General features: G+C 45.1%; 1 protein-coding gene across 4 annotated transcripts in view; it reads left to right on the forward strand.

The window, feature by feature from the left end:
• The window catches only part of KIAA1549 (KIAA1549 ortholog), a 185,446-nt gene that overhangs the window by 144,288 nt on the left and 23,378 nt on the right, over window positions 1-17,780 (forward strand). For 3 of the 4 annotated variants that reach the window (XM_075939466.1, XM_075939447.1, XM_075939458.1), the window contains 3 exons: window positions 7,588-7,712; window positions 14,489-14,694; window positions 16,541-16,764. In XM_075939466.1, coding sequence (XP_075795581.1) covers window positions 7,588-7,712; window positions 14,489-14,694; window positions 16,541-16,764 — 555 coding nt within the window. The remainder of the gene's footprint in view (window positions 1-7,587; window positions 7,713-14,488; window positions 14,695-16,540; window positions 16,765-17,780) is intronic. The other variant, XM_075939453.1, reaches the window with a different exon arrangement.

Consider the following 17,780-nt stretch of genomic DNA (forward strand, 5'->3'; position numbering starts at 1 on the left):
AAGAGGGTGCCTAGGAAGAGTACGCTTGTTGGGGGTGAGCACCGCGGAAGTGTGTGAAGGAAAGGAGTGTGGCACTGCAGGGAGAGTATTGGGTGGGGTGCAGAGCTGTACTAGGGTATCATAGAATCCTAGAGCTGGAAGGGATCTCAGGAGGTCATAGAGTCCAGCCCCCTGCCCAGAGCAGGGCCAACCCCAACTAAATCAACCTAGCCAGGGCTTTGTCAGACCAGGGCTTAAAAATCTCTAGGGGTGGAGATTCCACCACCTCCCTAGGTAACCCATTCCAGTGCTTCACCACCCTCTTAGTGAAATAGTTTTTCCTAATAGCCAACCTAGACTTCCCCCACTGTGACTTGAGACCATGCTCCTTGTTCTTCCATCTGTCACTACTGAGAATATCCTCTTTGGAACCTCCCTTCAGGAAGTTGAAGGCTGCTATCAAATCCCCCCTCACTCTTTTCTTCTGCAGACTAAATAAGACCAAATCCCTCAGCCTCTCCTCATAGGTTATGTGCTCCAGTCCCCTAATCATTTTGGTTGTCCTCTGCTTGACCCTCCCAATGCGTCCACATCCCTTCTGTAGCGGGAGGGCCAGAACTGGATGTTATATTCTAGATGTGGCCTCACCAGTGCCAAATAAAGGGGAATAATAACTTCTCTAGGTCTGCTGGAAATGCTCCTCCTAATGTACCCTAATATGCCATTAGCCTTCTTGGTTACAAGGGAACACAGTTGACTCCTATCCAGCTTCTCATCCACTGTAATCCCCAGGTCCTTTTCTGATGAGCTGCTACTTAGCCAGTCAGTCCTCAGCCTGTAACAATGCTTCGGATTCTTCCTTCCCAAGTGCAGAGCTCTGCATTTGTCCTTGTTGAACCTCATCCGATTTCTTTTGGCCCAATCCTCTAATCTGTCTAGGTCACTCTGGATCCTATCCCTACCCTCCAACGTATCTACCTCTCCCCCTAGCTTAGTGTCATCTGCAAATTTGCTGAGGGTGCAATCCATCTCCTCATCTAGGTCATTAATAAAGATGTTGAACAAAATCGACTCTACAACCGATCCTTGGGGCACTCCCTTTGAAACCAACCGCCAACCAGACATCGAGCCGTTGATCACTACCCATTGGGCCCACAATCTAGCCAGCTTTCTATCTACCTTACAGTCCCTTTATCCAATCCATACTTCCTTAACTTGCTGGCAAGAATATTGTGGGAGACCATATCAAAAGCTTTGCTAAAGTCAAGGTATATCACATCTACTGACTTCCCCATGTCCACAGAGCCAGATACCTCCTCATAGAAAGCAGTACGGTTGGTATAGCATGACTTGCCCTTGGTGAATCCATGTTGACTATTCCTGATCACTTTCCCCTCTTCCAAGTGCTTCAAAATGGATTTCTTGAGGATCCCCTCCATGATTTTTCCAGAGACTGAGGTAAGGCTGACTAGTCTGTAGTTCCCTGGATTGTCCTTCTTCCCTTTTTTAAAGGGTAGGGGAGCTGATTTGGCTGGGGGGGGGGGGGGCGGGGAGAGGAGCGCATATAAAAAATGTGTAAGTGAGGGAAATGTGGGACAAATAGGTAAGAGTTAAGTGAGGCCTTCCAGGAAGAAATGAAGCCAAGAGGAGGAGCCGTGCTATAATGAACCACAAGTGGCTCAGCAGAATAAAGCTTCTTTCTGTTGCACCTTCTCCTAGTTCATCCTCCTCCCCCATTCACATCTCTGCTCGCTCCCACCCTCTTCTTTACCATCCCTGTTTGCCACCCAGATGTCCCCCGTCCTCCCATTTGTCTCTTGCTGTGTCTCCCGTCTCGCTGCACCTACAGTGCTGCTGCTTTGTGTCTTGGGGAAACAGAGGCTGATGATGGGAGAGGAAACAAGGGGAGTGTGTGGAGAGGGGGAGAATATTTTGCGTGCAGAAGCTTGCTGGGCACAATGAGGGATGTACAGATGGTGCCTTGGGGGAGCCTAGACAGCACCATGCCTCTGCATTTTTTGGCAATTGAAAGGCTCTTTATCTGTTGTTGCCTTGACTCCTTGGTACACTGCAGTGGCAGCACTGTGGGGCACCCTTGGTACGTTGTTGCCACTGCACAGAAGCCCTTGACTCTGCTGAGCGTGCTGTGCCAGAGAATGGGCTTCTCTTTTTCATTCCCACCTAAGTCTCCCTGCTCAGTCCCTAAGTACCTGCACCCAGTTCACCCATATGCATCTCCACACCTCTCCAGTCAACCTCTCATGCACCCCAAAGCCTCATTCACTCTTCCTGTCTCCTGACAGGCTCCCTGCCACATATGGGCTTCCTCACACTGCATCCCCCATCTTCCATGCCATACCATGGGCTTTGTAAGGAGCAGAGCTAGTGAGTCGGGGACCGAGGCTAGCCGCATCCCAGAAAACAGATGCAGTTAAAGGAACGTGACATTTCTGTCAGCTAATCGTGGCTCAGCTCAATTTGATTATTCTCCATGAGAGAGATGAGTTCATGTGTTTCAAAAGTGGCCTGTGTTGGCAAGATGAGTAGAATCTGTCAGTGGTAAAAAGAGAGGGTCTTTGCATTCTGAGAGTTTGAGGAAGTCGGAGGGCATTAGAGAAACTCAAAATAAAAAAAGGAATGCAGGGTAATTTTTTTAAAAGTCTTTTTTAAAACGTTTCCTCTGGAAAAGTTAAAAAATATTTTACTTAAAAAAATCAATATGCCAAATTTGATACATGGCATCTTCCCTCCCCAGCTTTAAGTAGTGTGCAGAGGAAGCTAATGTCATGGGTGATCAGAGATGAGGGTTAACACCTTGAGAGTGAACTTGATCAGTAGAGTGGAGATAGACTGTTATGGGTCAGAGATTGTTTTAGTGCATACCTTTTACTTAGAGATGAGAAGTAGATTAAACAAGTAGTGAATGGAAGAAACATATGATATACAAGCTACTGATTATGATTTTTATTCAGGTAGTACCTATGGGCCCCAATTGAAATCAGGATCCCTTTGTGCTAGGAATGGTGCAAATGCATAATAAGTGACAGTCCTCCTACCCTAAACATCTTATTACAGCACCCAGCATAATGGACTCCCAATCTCTGGTAGCATACAAATGCCTTACTATAAAATAAATACTTACTGAAAATCTAAATCGAAAAGATGAAGGGTGGGAGGTAAAACAAAGGGACAGAATGAGAAGAACGAGGAAACTAGTTAAACAGAAATTGAAAAGAACTGTCTTAAGAGTAAAATGCCTGCAAGCTGCATGGAAATGTCAAAATGCCATAATAGAGGCTCAAACTAAATGTTACACCCCAAATAAAAAATACATCAAGAGGACCCCAAAATGTCCCTGTTAGCAGTTCAACAGAATAGAAGAGATGGTTAGAGACAAAAAGACACGCTTTACAAACTGGAAATCAAATCCTGCTGAGGAAAATAATAAGCCTAAACGCTTACACGTCGGGTATAAAGGTGTAAGTGGGAACGCCGAGAGAGAATTTGAAGAGCAACTAAAAACTACCAGCAAAAAACAAAACCAAAAAAAAGTACTTTAGAAGCAGAAAGCTAGCCAAAAAATCAGATCATCAAAGTGCTACAGGAATACTCAAGGAAGACTAGGCCATTGTGAGGAAGCTAAATGAATTCTTTTCATCAGCCTTCACTCTGGACGATACGAGGAAAATTCTCACACTTGAGCCATTCTGTTTAGGTATCAGATCTAAGGAACTGTCCCAGATTGAGGTATCAGTAGAAAACATCTGTTGAATGTGCAATGGCAGTCAAAAAAAGGTAACAGAATGTAAGGGATAGATAGTAAGACTAGGGATGTTAAATATCAATGAATTGAATAATTGAGTAACCTCATGAATTCTTATCAGTTACTCAACTATTCTATAGTCCCTAGGAGTGGGGCTGCCAGTGCTCTCCAGCCCCACCCCCAAGGAACCCCCTGTCACTCCATAGTGCTGCCTTATATCAGTGGCAGCAGCATGGGATGCCAGGTGGAAACTGGTCCGTGAGGGGAGCCAGTTTTAAAAACAAGCTTCCCCTGCAGACTGGCTCCCTGTCACCTCACGCTGCTGCCTCTGATACAGAAGCAGCAGTGCGGAGTGGCAGCAGTCCCTGTCTGATGGTAGGAGTGAGCCCCTGGACCCAGCGCAAGCCAGAATTGAGCCGGGCTACCTGCCCACCTGGCTCCTAATACACTTCAAATGCAGAGTCTCAGCAGAGGTAGGTCCCAGACCCAGCACTGAGCTAGACCGCTGGGCAGCCTGCTAAAAAAATTACTGGCAGGCGGAGGGGGAAAAATGCATGTAGTCTAATAGCATTAACCGATAAGCTTTTTCTCCACGGTTAATCAACTGCACTATTACATCCCTAAGTAAGACAGAAAAATATCATACAGCTATGCTATAAATCTATCCTTCAATACTTCATTAAATTCTAGTCACTCCACCTCAAAAAGATATATTAGAATTGGAAAAAGTACAGAGAAGGGCAACAAAAATAATTAAGGGTGTGGCATAGCATCCCTAGGAGGATAGATTATTATAGTGAAACTGTTCATCTTAGAAAAGTGTCATCTAAGGGGCAGAGGGGGAAGGGTGCGTATGATAGAGGTCTATAAAATCATGCCTGGTATGGAGAAAGTAAATAAGGAAGTGTTATTTAGCTCTTTGCATAACACAAGAATTCTGGGTCTCCCAATGAAATTAACAGGCAGCATATGTAAACATAAGGAGATACTTCGTCACACAACACACAGTCAACACTTTCTCTAGGGAAGACTGATGTTTAATTGAAGGCTTTAGTAGCTGGATCAAATATCCACCTAGCAATAAAAATCTGGCACTTAGCAAGGTTGGTGGGCCAGCTAGTCCATTTCATGAAACCATTGCATCAGTGCACAGACTATGAATGTGTACAGAATTACATGTCCAATATGCATACTATCACATCAGCTATGTAATCTGAAGTACAGGCTGTACCTCTCTGTTCCTGGACCAGAGAGCCCTGGGGCCAGGAATCCAGTGGGCAGGGGAGCCAGCATCTGGCAGCCCAGCTGGAGCCAGAGCTGGTGGCCACTGGGCCAGTGTCTAGCAGCAAGGCCAGCATCTGACAAGCCCAGGCAGAGCCTGCAGCCAGGCCAGGGCCAGGGTTGACAGTAGAGGGTCTGATGTCTGGCAAGCCTGGCCAAACCTGGGAGTTTGGCTGGACCAGAAATGGAGCAGTCAGCAGGGAGGGGTGGCAATCTGGGGGACAGGTGGCAAGGGACCTGCCCTTGTCCAGCAAATTCCCTTGTTTGGGACCAGCCAGGTCCCACGAGTGCTGGACCAGGGAACTCCAACCTGTACTAACTTTAAAATCAGTTGCATATACAGCCACTCCCCGAGTTGCGAACGGTCGAGTTATGACCATTCGCACTTACGACCAAAGCTCCATGGAGCGGTCGTAAAGGCGGTCCCTGGGTTACGAACACGACCCACACTTACGAACAGCACGGTCGCATGTAACTCATTGGGGTCTGAGTTATGAACGGATCAAGTTACGGCAAAGTGTTTGGTCCGTTACTCGTTCGTAACTCGGGGAGAGACTCTAGTGTATTCTGAATTGTTTTGTACTCTGTTTTTAAAATAGCTGTCAGCTGAAATACAGGCAGTCCCCGACTTACGCGGATCCGACTTACGTCGGATCCGCACTTACGAACGGGGCTTTCTCACCCCGGAAGTCGGGGCGAGAAAGCCCCGTTCGTAAGCTGCTCCGGTGCCCCTGGTCTGCTGGAGACCGTCTCCAGCAGACCAGGGGCACCAGGCGGGTTCCCGCGCTTCTGAGGCTTTGCCGGAGCAAAGCCTCAGAGGCGCGGGGAACCGCCGCTGCTGCCGCTTCAATCTGGGTGCCTGTGGTCTGCTGGGGACCGTCCCCAGCAGACCACAGGCTCCCGGACTGAAGCCGCAGCCGCGGGGGGGGTCCCGCGCCTCTGAGGCTTTGCCAGAGCAGACCACAGGTTCCTGGACTGAAGCCGCAGCCGCGGGGGGGTCCCGCGCCTCTGAGGCTTTGCCAGAGCAAAGCCTCAGAGGCGCGGCACCCCGCTGCCGCTGCGGCTCTGCTCCCCGTGTCCCTGGTCTGCTGGGGGGGGGGGGGAGCGCAGCTAGTGTGCTCCTCCCCTCCCCCAGCAGACCAGGCTTTTGTTTTGGACTCTGGGGCAGAGCAGCTGGGGCGCTGCCGATTGGTCCTGCAGCGCCCGCTCTGGGCACTACTGGACCAACCCGGCAGCACTCTAGCTGCTCTGCCCCAGGTCCTGATTCAGCTGCTGCTGGTCAGTTTCAGCAGCGGCTGAATCAGGACACCTGGGGCAGAGCAGATGGGGTGCTGCTGGGTTGCTCCAGTAGTGCTGAGGAGCGGCGCTACTGGAGCAACCCAGCAGCACCCCAGCTGCTCTGCCCCAGGCGTCCCCAAGTCAGCTTCTGCTGAAACTGACCAGCGCTGACTAAGGAAGCCCCAGGCAGAGTTGCTCTGCCCCGGGCTTCCTGGAATCAGCTGCTGATCAGTTTCAGCAGCAGCTGACTTGGGGACGCCTGGGGTTCTTAAGTTGATTCTGTATGTAAGTCAGAACTGGCGGTCAGTTTCAGCAGTGTCTGAATCTGGACGCCAGTTCCGACTTACATACAGATTCAACTTAAGAACAAACCTACAGTCCCTATCTTGTACGTAACCCGGGGACTGCCTGTATGCATGTATTTCAGAGTCTGGTGGAGAAAAACACACAATTGCCTTTAATTATTCAGAATATACCTGCAATGAACTAATTAAATTGAGTTGTATAAGAAATTATAAGTGATTAGTATTCCTACAGATCCCGATTGCCCAAATAGATGGAGGCCCCATCATACTAGATGCTGAACAAACATGTAGAAGAGACAGTCTGTGCCCCAGTGAGTTTATAGTTTAAATCTAAGACTGACAAGTAAACAGATGAGCTGAGGAGGGGGGATGGGATGACAGTAATACTAGTCTATTTTTGCATAGACAAGCTGTGTCCACAATTTGTAGGAACTAAGGGATTGTCTCTTTCTTTTGTACTATATGGCGTAAGTAAAATATTAATAGTCCTGGCTGGGTGTAGACTTACATAGTCAGCAAAACAGAGTGTGGACTTTCAGCGTTAGTTAATTTAATAGCTGGGCTTGGTAACTTCATACTGTGATACTATGATACAATACCATACTGTGATACCATTTAGTCATATTACTTTTGAAGTGGCAGATTATTTTTCAGGCAGAAAAATAATTCTGCTCTATGCTAAAGTGAAAGGCTTTCTGTTAAAATTAAAATTGCCTTTTCAAAAGTAAAAACAGATTGCTTCTCTCATATACATGACAAGATTGTTAAGTCACAGAGCACAGCATTGCTACAGCCTAATTTTGCAATCCCTGCACTCATGACAAAGGTAATCGTTTATTATAAGTCAGAGTACTTTCTGAAAAGAAACAGTCCTACCAACATATGGTCTTATTTTCCTTGTACCTGATGGCCAGAGCCCTTTATAAACCTGTCTAACCCTTCATTCATCTTGTTTTATATCTTCTTTATTTATGGCTGCAGAGTTTCCCCTTCGGATGCTGACTCCACAGCGAGTGAACAGTCCAGTGAGAAAGAGACAGGAGAAGAAACTGCAAGACCACCAACCACAGCCAATGAGGGCAAACCACGCAGAGGTCCAAAGAGTGGTTTGTTGTTTTTTTTTATTTCAGTCTCTTGCTGCAGTGTTTTAGTAGGGCAAACCTGAGATACATTTCAGTGCTGCCACTTTCTAAAAAAGTAATTTTTGTCTATTGGAGCTTCTTATTTTGGTTATCCATCATTTTTTCCCTCTGATTATTTTCTCTTTTCCTATGTTGCAGCTGGAGGTCTGCAGGTTTATTTCATTCAGGCATGAATCTCATCCAAGTGATGTAACACCACTCACCCTTTCCTTCTCTCATCCGCACACACTTTCTAATCATGTGTCATTATGACTCTGTTGGTAGCAGTCTTGTAGGAAATTACAGGTGCAAAGAGGTCACAACAGGACTTGATACAATGGGAGAGTACGCCTTTAACTGTGTAATTTTGAAAAAGTGAGATTTAAAAATATGGTGGATAGCTAAGAATTTAAAAATCAATGTGGTGCTTGTTTAAGATATAATTTAGGAGCTAAGGTGTTTTGTTGTTAGCACTAGTTTTGCTAAAGACTTGCTAGCATCTCATGGAAAATACTGCAACTTATTCTGCTCACTCCTGTCATTTTTATTCCTTTTTACCCCATTTCAGAATATTTAAAATATTTTCATGAACACAGGATTTTAAGAGCGCATGTATCTGTTATCATTGCTTATTTCTCACTGGAGGTTTTAAGGCCAGATCCTCAGCTCATCAGAGTAGTTCCATCATGGAGCTCAGATATATTATAATCCTGGTTTTGAGCAAAAGTCTTAGTAGTAGTAAAACAGGAGAGAAGGGAATACTGGAAATACCAAAGGCAGGTCTGTCTATAAAGTTGAACATTGTTCAGTGTTTTTCAGGAGCTGGCTATTGAGGAATACCTGTATACTCGAGCATTTCCCAGTTTACCATTGTGTCAGAGAAGAGATAAGAAGATGCAAGCAGTATTTATTATAATATTGATCATTAGTTCCTTTCCAGAGTTAGTTTCCTTTCCTTTCTCAGCGTATGTTTCTACTCATGCAATGTTCAGAACACTGAATGATCCTGAAGGATCTGGTTTGGTGAGGCTAGTTTTCTTCCTGGATGGATGTTCTGTTGTAGCATGTAAGCAAACAGAACACAAGGTAGGCAAACACTGCCAGAACACACGAAAGTATGCATCCTAATAAACTGGCATGAAGTATGGGTCACTTGCATATCTCTTTCACAAGGTTAGTTTTTGGTTTTGTTTTTGTTTTTTGTTTTTTGGTAAGGTGAAATCCTAGTGGCCTAGGGTGTATGTTTTAATGTAGTGTGTTGGTTGTAAGGACCAAAATGAATGCCTGATGTTTTATGAGGAGCTAATGTTATAAAAGACTGTTGGGCTGTTCCTTGTTCCAATCTATGTGAATCCTGCCGTATCGTGTCTCATACAGTCCTATCCCATTGCCTCCTGTTGGGAAATTCCTTATTTGTCCCCTCATTTTGCATCTTCCTTAAAGGTTTCAGTTTCGGCTTGACCTGTCTTTTGCTTTAGAGCATTAGAAGTGGTTACATCCAGAGCTAATCCTAACTGTGTCTTAAATATCTGGAAAGGACTGTTGGAGAACTGTGTAAAATGTGTCTTTTTCCTTTCTGCTGTTCTGGGAAAGAAGAAGCTGTTTCTCCATAGCTGGTCCTGGTGGTCAAGGGGATTGTTTTTAATGCTCAACCCCAACCCCTCTGTAGTAGAATATTCAACTGCTGATAAATTCCAGTATCTGCCTCCTCTTCCTACCTCTCAGGCTTCGCAATCTCACTCAGCACTGCAGCACCCTTTTTATCATATGTGTTTCTAAATGCCACTTCTGCTGAATTATTCATAACTGCAGTGTCGTATTTCTGTGCTTTTCTCCCTTATGCTGGCAGGAGCAAATAGAGTAGGTAAGTATCCATCTTATTGTGTGACGGCCTTTCTTTAACTGGCAGTTTTGTGGAACAAATGTGAACGAGGGTCTTGGGAAAGTTTAATTCAATGTATCTGACATTTGAGTGGATTTGTCCTCTGGGTCTAAAAGCCAAAATTTGTTTTGAGCCATTTATTTACAGAAAGAGTTCTCAACAACTCAGATTATGTGAAAGGGTAATCATTTGTTTCTCCAATAGCTAGGCTGGGTTTTTTTTATTATGATATTTGTCATGTTTTAGTTCAAGCAGTGGTCCCCAACCTTTTGGGGCTGCTGGGCACTCGGGGGTGGGGCCACTCACGGGCCACACGCCCGTGGGGGGTGGGGCTGGCACATGCACCGAGCGCGCGGGACCGGCACCGGCATGTGCGACCCTGGGGCAGAGGCTGCCCAGATTGTTCGGCGGGCACACATAAATGGCCCGGCGGGAGCCATGGCGCCCACGGGCACCGCGTTGGGGACCACTGAAGTAGAACATACTAAAGTGATCTCTGTTCTTTTGTCTCTTGGTTTCCTTCCTTGAACAGAATGTGAATAGTTAATATGATCTTTTAAATGGCCAATATTTATGCTGCTGTGAAGTCTGAAAGCTGTTCAGTTTAATGCAGTACAGGCAGTCCCCGGGTTACGTACAAGATAGGGACTGTTCTTAAGGTTTGTTCTTAAGTTGAATTTGTATGTAAGTCGGAACTGGTACATATTGTAGGGGAAACTCTAGCCAAACATTTCTCCAAAGCCTCAGAAGCGCGGGAACCGCTGCTGTTGCCGCTTGAGACCCGGTGCCTGTGGTCTGCTGGGGACGTTCCCCGGCAGACCACAGGCACCGGGTCTCAAGCGGCAGCAGCAGCGGTTCCCGCGCTTCTGAGGCTTTGCTCTGGCAAAGCCTCAGAAGCGCGGGAACCCGCCCGGTGCCCCTGGTCTGCTGGAGATGGTCTCCAGCAGACCAGGGGCACCGGAGCAGCTTACGAACGGGGCTTTCTCGCCCCGGAGCTCGCAGGTAGTAATCCGCTACCTCGACCTCCGGGGCGAGAAAGCCCCGTTCGTAAGTGCGGCTCCGACGTAAGTCGGATCCGCGTAAGTCGGGGACGGCCTGTACATCTATAATTTACAATTAAGAGAGTTCAACGTTTCATTTAAATAATATTAACTATGAAAAAGGAATAGCAAAGGTCCTACGGATATCTCCTTGAGATTATCTATGATACTGACAACAACTTAGATCATTTAACCACCTAATTTACTTTTTACTATCTACAGTGTTTCTTCCTTTCCTCTTGGACACTTTAAACACACTACAGGTTAATCCTCCTTATTCGGCACTTTCTGGTATGGCAACATCCTGGGTCCGACATGATTTTAGTTAGCTGTCATGGGTGTGGCCAAGTTTCCCCGCAGTTCCATAAGGTTTGTTTACAGCCACCAGACCTGGCTCTCAGTGTTCAGTGCTTTTATTTACCCCTAAATGTCTTCTAAGAGCCCAGTAAGCAGTGGAAGTGCTGGTAATGCTGCTAGACAATATTGACCTCCCGTGGTTCAGCAAATTCTCTGGTTCGACACTGGTCAGGTCTTGAGAGTGCCAGACTAGAGAGGTTCAACCTGTAGTCAGTTTTTCTTGTTCCCTGATCATTCTAGTTACTTTTACTTTCAGCTTCTAATGTATTAACACATTTGGTTTAGGTTCCAAGTGCAACAGAGGAATTATACGTTGTTAAAAAATTATTTCCAATAGAACAAACAAAAGACATGAAACATTTGTATTGTTTTTAAGCATTGTGAATAAGCAAAGGCTCTATCTAATTATCAACTCCTGGAGCCATCCAGTCCCTCAGAAGTAACGACTTAAACTTATGAGTCACATTAATATCACTTAGGACGAGGAGCTATCTAATAATATATACAGGCAGTCCCCGGGTTACATGGATCCGACTTACATGGATCCGACTTACATCGGATCCCTACTTACAAATGGGGTGAGGCAACCCCGCACTAGCTGCTTCCCCCCAGCAGACCAGGGAGACGCGAAGTTAGCGCGCTGCCCCCTCCCTCCCAGCAGACCAGGGAGACGCGGAGCGGCTTTTCTCAGCAGACACCTCAGCTTGAGAATAAAGGACTGAGGGAAGTGAGGTGTGGGAGAATAAAACTGAGCTCTGGAGAAATGTTTGGCTAGAGTTTCCCCTACAATATGTACCAGTTCCGACTTACATACAAATTCAACTTAAGAACAAACCTTAAGAACAGTCCCTATCTTGTACGTAACCCGGGGACTGCCTGTACTGCATTAAACTGAACAGCTTTCAGACTTCACAGCAGCATAAATATTGGCCATTTAAAAGATCATATTAACTATTCACATTCTGTTCAAGGAAGGAAACCAAGAGACAAAAGAACAGAGATCACTTTAGTATGTTCTACTTCAGTGGTCCCCAACGCGGTGCCCGTGGGCGCCATGGCTCCCGCCGGGCCATTTATGTGTGCCCGCCAAACAATCTGGGCAGCCTCTGCCCCAAGGTCGCACATGCCGGTGCCGGTCCCGGTCCCGCGCGCGCGGTGCATGTGCCAGCCCCACCCCCCACGGGGGTGTGGCCCGTGAGTGGCCCCACCCCCGAGTGCCCAGCAGCCCCAAAAGGTTGGGGACCACTGCTTGAACTAAAACATGACACATATCATAATAAAAAAAACCCAGCCTAGCTATTGGAGAAACAAATGATTACCCTTTCACATAATCTGAGTTGTTGAGAACTCTTTCTGTAAATAAATGGCTCAAAACAAATTTTGGCTTTTAGACCCAGAGGACAAATCCACTCAAATATCAGATACATTGAATTAAACTTTCCCAAGACCCTCGTTCACATTTGTTCCACAAAACTGCCAGTTAAAGAAAGGCCGTCACACAATAAGCTGGATACTTACCTACTCTATTTGCTCCTGCCAGCATAAGGGAGAAAAGCACAGAAATACGACACTGCAGTTATGAATAATTCAGCAGAAGTGGCATTTAGAAACACATATGATAAAAAGGGTGCTGCAGTGCTGAGTGAGATTGCGAAGCCTGAGAGGTAGGAAGAGGAGGCAGATACTGGAATTTATCAGCAGTTGAATATTCTACTACAGAGGGGTTGGGGTTGAGCATTAAAAACAATCCCCTTGACCACCAGGACCAGCTATGGAGAAACAGCTTCTTCTTTCCCAGAACAGCAGAAAGGAAAAAGACACATTTTACACAGTTCTCCAACAGTCCTTTCCAGATATTTAAGACACAGTTAGGATTAGCTCTGGATGTAACCACTTCTAATGCTCTAAAGCAAAAGACAGGTCAAGCCGAAACTGAAACCTTTAAGGAAGATGCAAAATGAGGGGACAAATAAGGAATTTCCCAACAGGAGGCAATGGGATAGGACTGTATGAGACACGATACGGCTGGATTCACATAGATTGGAACAAGGAACAGCCCAACAGTCTTTTATAACATTAGCTCCTCATAAAACATCAGGCATTCATTCTGGTCCTTACAACCAACACACTACATTAAAACATACACCCTAGGCCACTAGGATTTCACCTTACCTGACTGCCTGTAATCGATTATCTGAAATAATATTACAGTAAAACTCCAATTGTCCAGCATCCAGTGATCTGGCACTCCTGGTAGTCCGGCACCAACTGGAACCCGGAAGTGCTCCGGCCAGCTGGACAATTGGAGCTGCTCTGCCCCCGGCTTCCTCAAGTCCACTGCTGCTGAAACTGACCAGCGGCTGATTTGGCGAAGCCGGGGGCAGAGCAGATGGAGTGCTGCCAGGTTGGTCCCGCAGCGCCGCCCTCTCCCACGCTGCGCAGTTCCCTGCTGACCCCAACCCCAGACCTCTCATAGCCCCCCTTCCGGTACTCTGGCATATCTGATAATCCGGCACCCTCTGGGTCATAAAGGTGCTGGATTATCGGAAGTTTACTGTACATTCATTTACTTAAGGAATGAGACTTTTTTCCCCTTTTAATATTTATAGAAGGATTTAGTTTTTTGTCTTTTATTTTTCTATTTAAAAAACAATAATTGTATAAAAACTATTACTTTCTGTATCTGAGTTAAAAATAATACTTATGATTATTGGTGTTGCAAAATTCTGTTTTTATACATTCCTTTAATTCATTCAATACCACTTTTTTGTTTAGTCTGTTTCTCTTAAGTCTTTTGTATAATCAGTCTTTTAGGCCTCAGTCCTGTAAATTGTTCCACATGGACACACCCCTCAGGGTCTAAGAGGAGCTCTCTTGACTGACTTCTTAGGGCTTCCATGGGCATAAAAGTGCCTTCATCTGGAGTTTGTTGTAAGAATAGTGAGTTTTAGTGAGTTTGTTCCTTTCATGCAGCAGTGAGGAGAGGAACAATTTTTTTCAAAAAGAAAAATATTATTGTAGAAACATAAAAACCGGCAGAAGGACAATAGGAACAGGTGTGGTATTAATTGATTGTGTTAAATTGACCATATTCAGATTGACATTTTCTATGTAGCTTTCATTTATAGAATAGGCACTGTGACCATAAAGTTATGGACAAGATGTTAAAGATTCTAACTAGAATAGTTACATATCTTGGAACTCTTTAACCAACTAAAACAAAAAATGTAACAAAATATTGATGAACTCATTATCAAGCAAATGCCCATTGGTTCCCCAGAATCATCTGCAAACTATTGGGCAAACTGCCTGGAATATATATCAGTGTCTTATGAAAGGTCTGTGGTGCAAATCAAATGTAGCAGCAAAGATGGCATAATGTCGTAATGCAACATTTCACGTTATCTTGTATGGCCAGACATTTGACAGAGTTGATCCGAGCAATGACACTGTCTTGTATTTTATTTGTTCTGGTAATTCAGGACCTCCACAGAGCAGTAGTGGAAATGAGCAGCAATCCTCAGCATCTATCTTTGAGCATGTGGACAGGATGTCTCGTTCCTCAGAAGCAAGCAGACGGGTCCCAAGCAAGATCCAGTTGATTGCCATGCAGCCAATTGCAGCCCCTCCAGTTCATAACCTAGCACTGTCTGACCGAATAGCTGAGACCAACAAAATTAACAAAGAGGTATTTTAAAATCATGTTTGTGTGCAATGGTGATATACAGAGTATATAGAAAAGAGCTGCAAAGTGAGAATGAAAGCAAAAGGTTTAAATTTTCCTGATATGTTGAGAGTCTCACTTCAGATCCTGGTCATTATTTTTTTCTTTTATAAAGGACATAATCATGAGTTGCCTATTGTTTAGCATCCTAGAGAAAAGCTCAGCCATTTCTTTAAGTTCTTATTTAGGTGTATCTTGCAAATAGAGTAGTGACACAGGTTACCATACAACCTTGAGTTACCATGCAGGTAATAAACACTCCACAGTTCATGGCAGTTTGGTATATTTGTGCGAAACCTAGATGATTGGGTTATCTGGGTCTAGTTCTGCATACTTCTCCCAGCTGCTACTCAGTAACTGATTTTGTACTTGCTTGAAGATAGTCTCCTTCCCCTGCTTCTAGGTTAAAAGTATAATTCATCCTCTGTGTTTAGAACCTTCCTTAGTAGGTTGGAAGGTAAATTAATACATGTAATACTCATGGAAAAGGAAATCCAGGAAATGTAAATTTAATTACTAGAGAAAGTCCTGCTATGTACATTTGTCTAACGACCTTTCTATGCTTTTATAAAAGATTAGGTTTTATTGTTCATGCTTTCTGTGCACCACAACCTAGTTCCAACATAGGCATAGTATTAAGGACTGATCCACTAACTACTGTTATCAATGGAAGGGTGTAATAGTATAGACGATTAACCATTGAGAAAAAGCTTATTGGTTAATGCTATAGACTACACACATTCCCCCCGCCCCCACCAGTAAACTTTTTAGCAGGATGGCTAGCAGCCTGGGTCAAGTTCTGGCTTGCTCCAAATCCAGGACCTACCCCTACTAGGGCGCTGTATTTAAAGTGTATTAAGAATTAGGTGGGCAGGCAGCCTGGCTCAGTCCTGTCCTGCGCTGGGTCTGGGAGCTCATATCTGCCCTGCCCTGCCCTGCCCTGCCCTGCCCTGCCCTGCCCTGCCCTGCCCTGCCCTGCCCTTGGACAGGAGCTGCTACCACTCCGTGCTGCTGTCTCTGTATCAGAGGCAGCAGCACGGGGCGACAGGCAGCCGGTCCATAAGGGGAGCTGGATTTTAAACTGGCTTTCTTTGTGGACCAGCTCCTGCCTGGCACCCCATGCTGCTGCCTCTGATACAGAGGCAGCAGTGTGGACTGGCAGGGGCCTCTTCAGGAGTGGGGCTGGAGCACACAAGCTGCCCGCCCCAGCCCTGGGGACTGTATAATAGTTGAGTAACCGATAAGAATTCATGCGGTTAATCAACTATTCAATTAACCAGGAAGGAGTTCCATTGACTTCAGTAGTTTTGGACCAGCTCTAAAGGCGCTAGTTTGTTTAAACTAGTGACCTGAAAAACCTATTGCCATGCCCTGGACCATTTCACTCCTCCTTCCCGCTTCCAGATCTGCTTACTCAATCAGCTCCGTAAGTTATTGCCCCTTGTGTTATGAATGGGGTTTTTTTTTTTTTAAAGGGAATCAGTGACAGACTTTGAATATAGTTATCAAGCAACTTGTGTGATGGGTGCAGGCCGTGATATGCTACGTACACCTTTGCTTGCAATCTAATTTCAATGGAGCAGTATTTCTCATGGCAGCTAGCAGGAACTTCTGTTGTTCATCATGCCTTTTATTAACATTGCCACGTCTCTTTGATTTCACTTTTTGTGTTAGTGATTATCCTGAGTCTATCACCTGCAAAAAGGCAAGATAATCGAGGGAGGATGTTTGTGCCAGTTTCAAATTGCTTTCAATAGAAGGCTCTGTTTGCAAAAGTGTAGCTCACGGTTTTCTTTTTTCCTCCTTTAAGATACAGACAGCCCTGAGGCATAAGTCAGAGATTGAACATCACCGTAATAAGATCCGTCTCCGAGCCAAGCGCAAAGGCCACTATGAATTTCCACTTGTGGATGATGTGATTGTCATTGATGCCAAAGAGCAGCACAGAATATACCGCAAGGCGCAGATGCAGATTGACAAGATCTTGGACCCTGGGGGCAACGTGCCTACTGTTTTTATCGAACCCAGGAAGAGGTACAGACTAAGAGCCAGAGAAAGATTCATTCCTTTTTAAAATTAATGTCAAGACTTGCAAACTGTGTCAGGCCTATATTTCTGCACTTGGAGACCTTAGAATCATTAAAGAATGTGTGGATTGGAGAGGTGAAAGGATTGGGGTTATTTTGAGTATTTTGGGCTAATCAATACATGCCAGAGGTTGGTTTGTGGTTTTTTTTTCTTTAACAGCATTCAGAGGGATATATGTTCTTTTAGAGGTTCTCATAGACAGTTTATCAATAACAGACCCAAACTTACCAAAGCCATTTTAAAAGAGATGTTTATAGTTTATGCTGTTACTTTTGCTTTTTACTTTCATTTTGTAGTTGTGTCGGACCACATGGAAACCATTTAACTCTTCTAGTGTAGTTGTTAAATACCGTGTAATTTTGGGACCAGGCTGAAGCAGAACTACTTAAACGCTAATTTTACTTAAGTATCCCAGGTAACAAAACAGAGTAAAACAAAATTTGAATTCACTTACAAGAACTAACGGAGACTAAGGAACAAGAAAAAAGTAAACAGCAAAAATACTATTTTCATATCAAAACAAAGAAAATGTAGTCAAGAGACTATGAAAACGAATTATAAAATATATAAAAATGCAAATGTATAGAGCTGTGTGTGGATACAAATGTATATATACATGGGTGCTAATCAGTATCCACGGAACCACAGGACATTCCTGGCAACTTAGTGATGAAAGAAGCAGAACATGGGCCTGCTTCATTCAGAAGCCAGCTCCCCCCACACGCAGCTCCCCTGCCCTGTCTACACAGCTGTCTGCATCTACTGCCCAAGGGCATGCCAGTGAGCTTGGTGCTTGCCCAATTGGTGGGGCTGGTGGCAGTACAACCATGCCAGCGGAGCTGCCGGTGCATAGCACTGTCTCCTGGGAGCAGTGGACTAAAATTCTGCTCCCTTCACCACTGTAGTGCCTGAGAAAACCCTGCAGTTCCACAGATACTGATTTATATCCATGGATATCTGCC

The sequence above is a fragment of the Pelodiscus sinensis genome, chromosome 1 (assembly GCF_049634645.1).
Source record: "Pelodiscus sinensis isolate JC-2024 chromosome 1, ASM4963464v1, whole genome shotgun sequence".
Classification (NCBI taxonomy): domain Eukaryota; kingdom Metazoa; phylum Chordata; order Testudines; family Trionychidae; genus Pelodiscus; species Pelodiscus sinensis.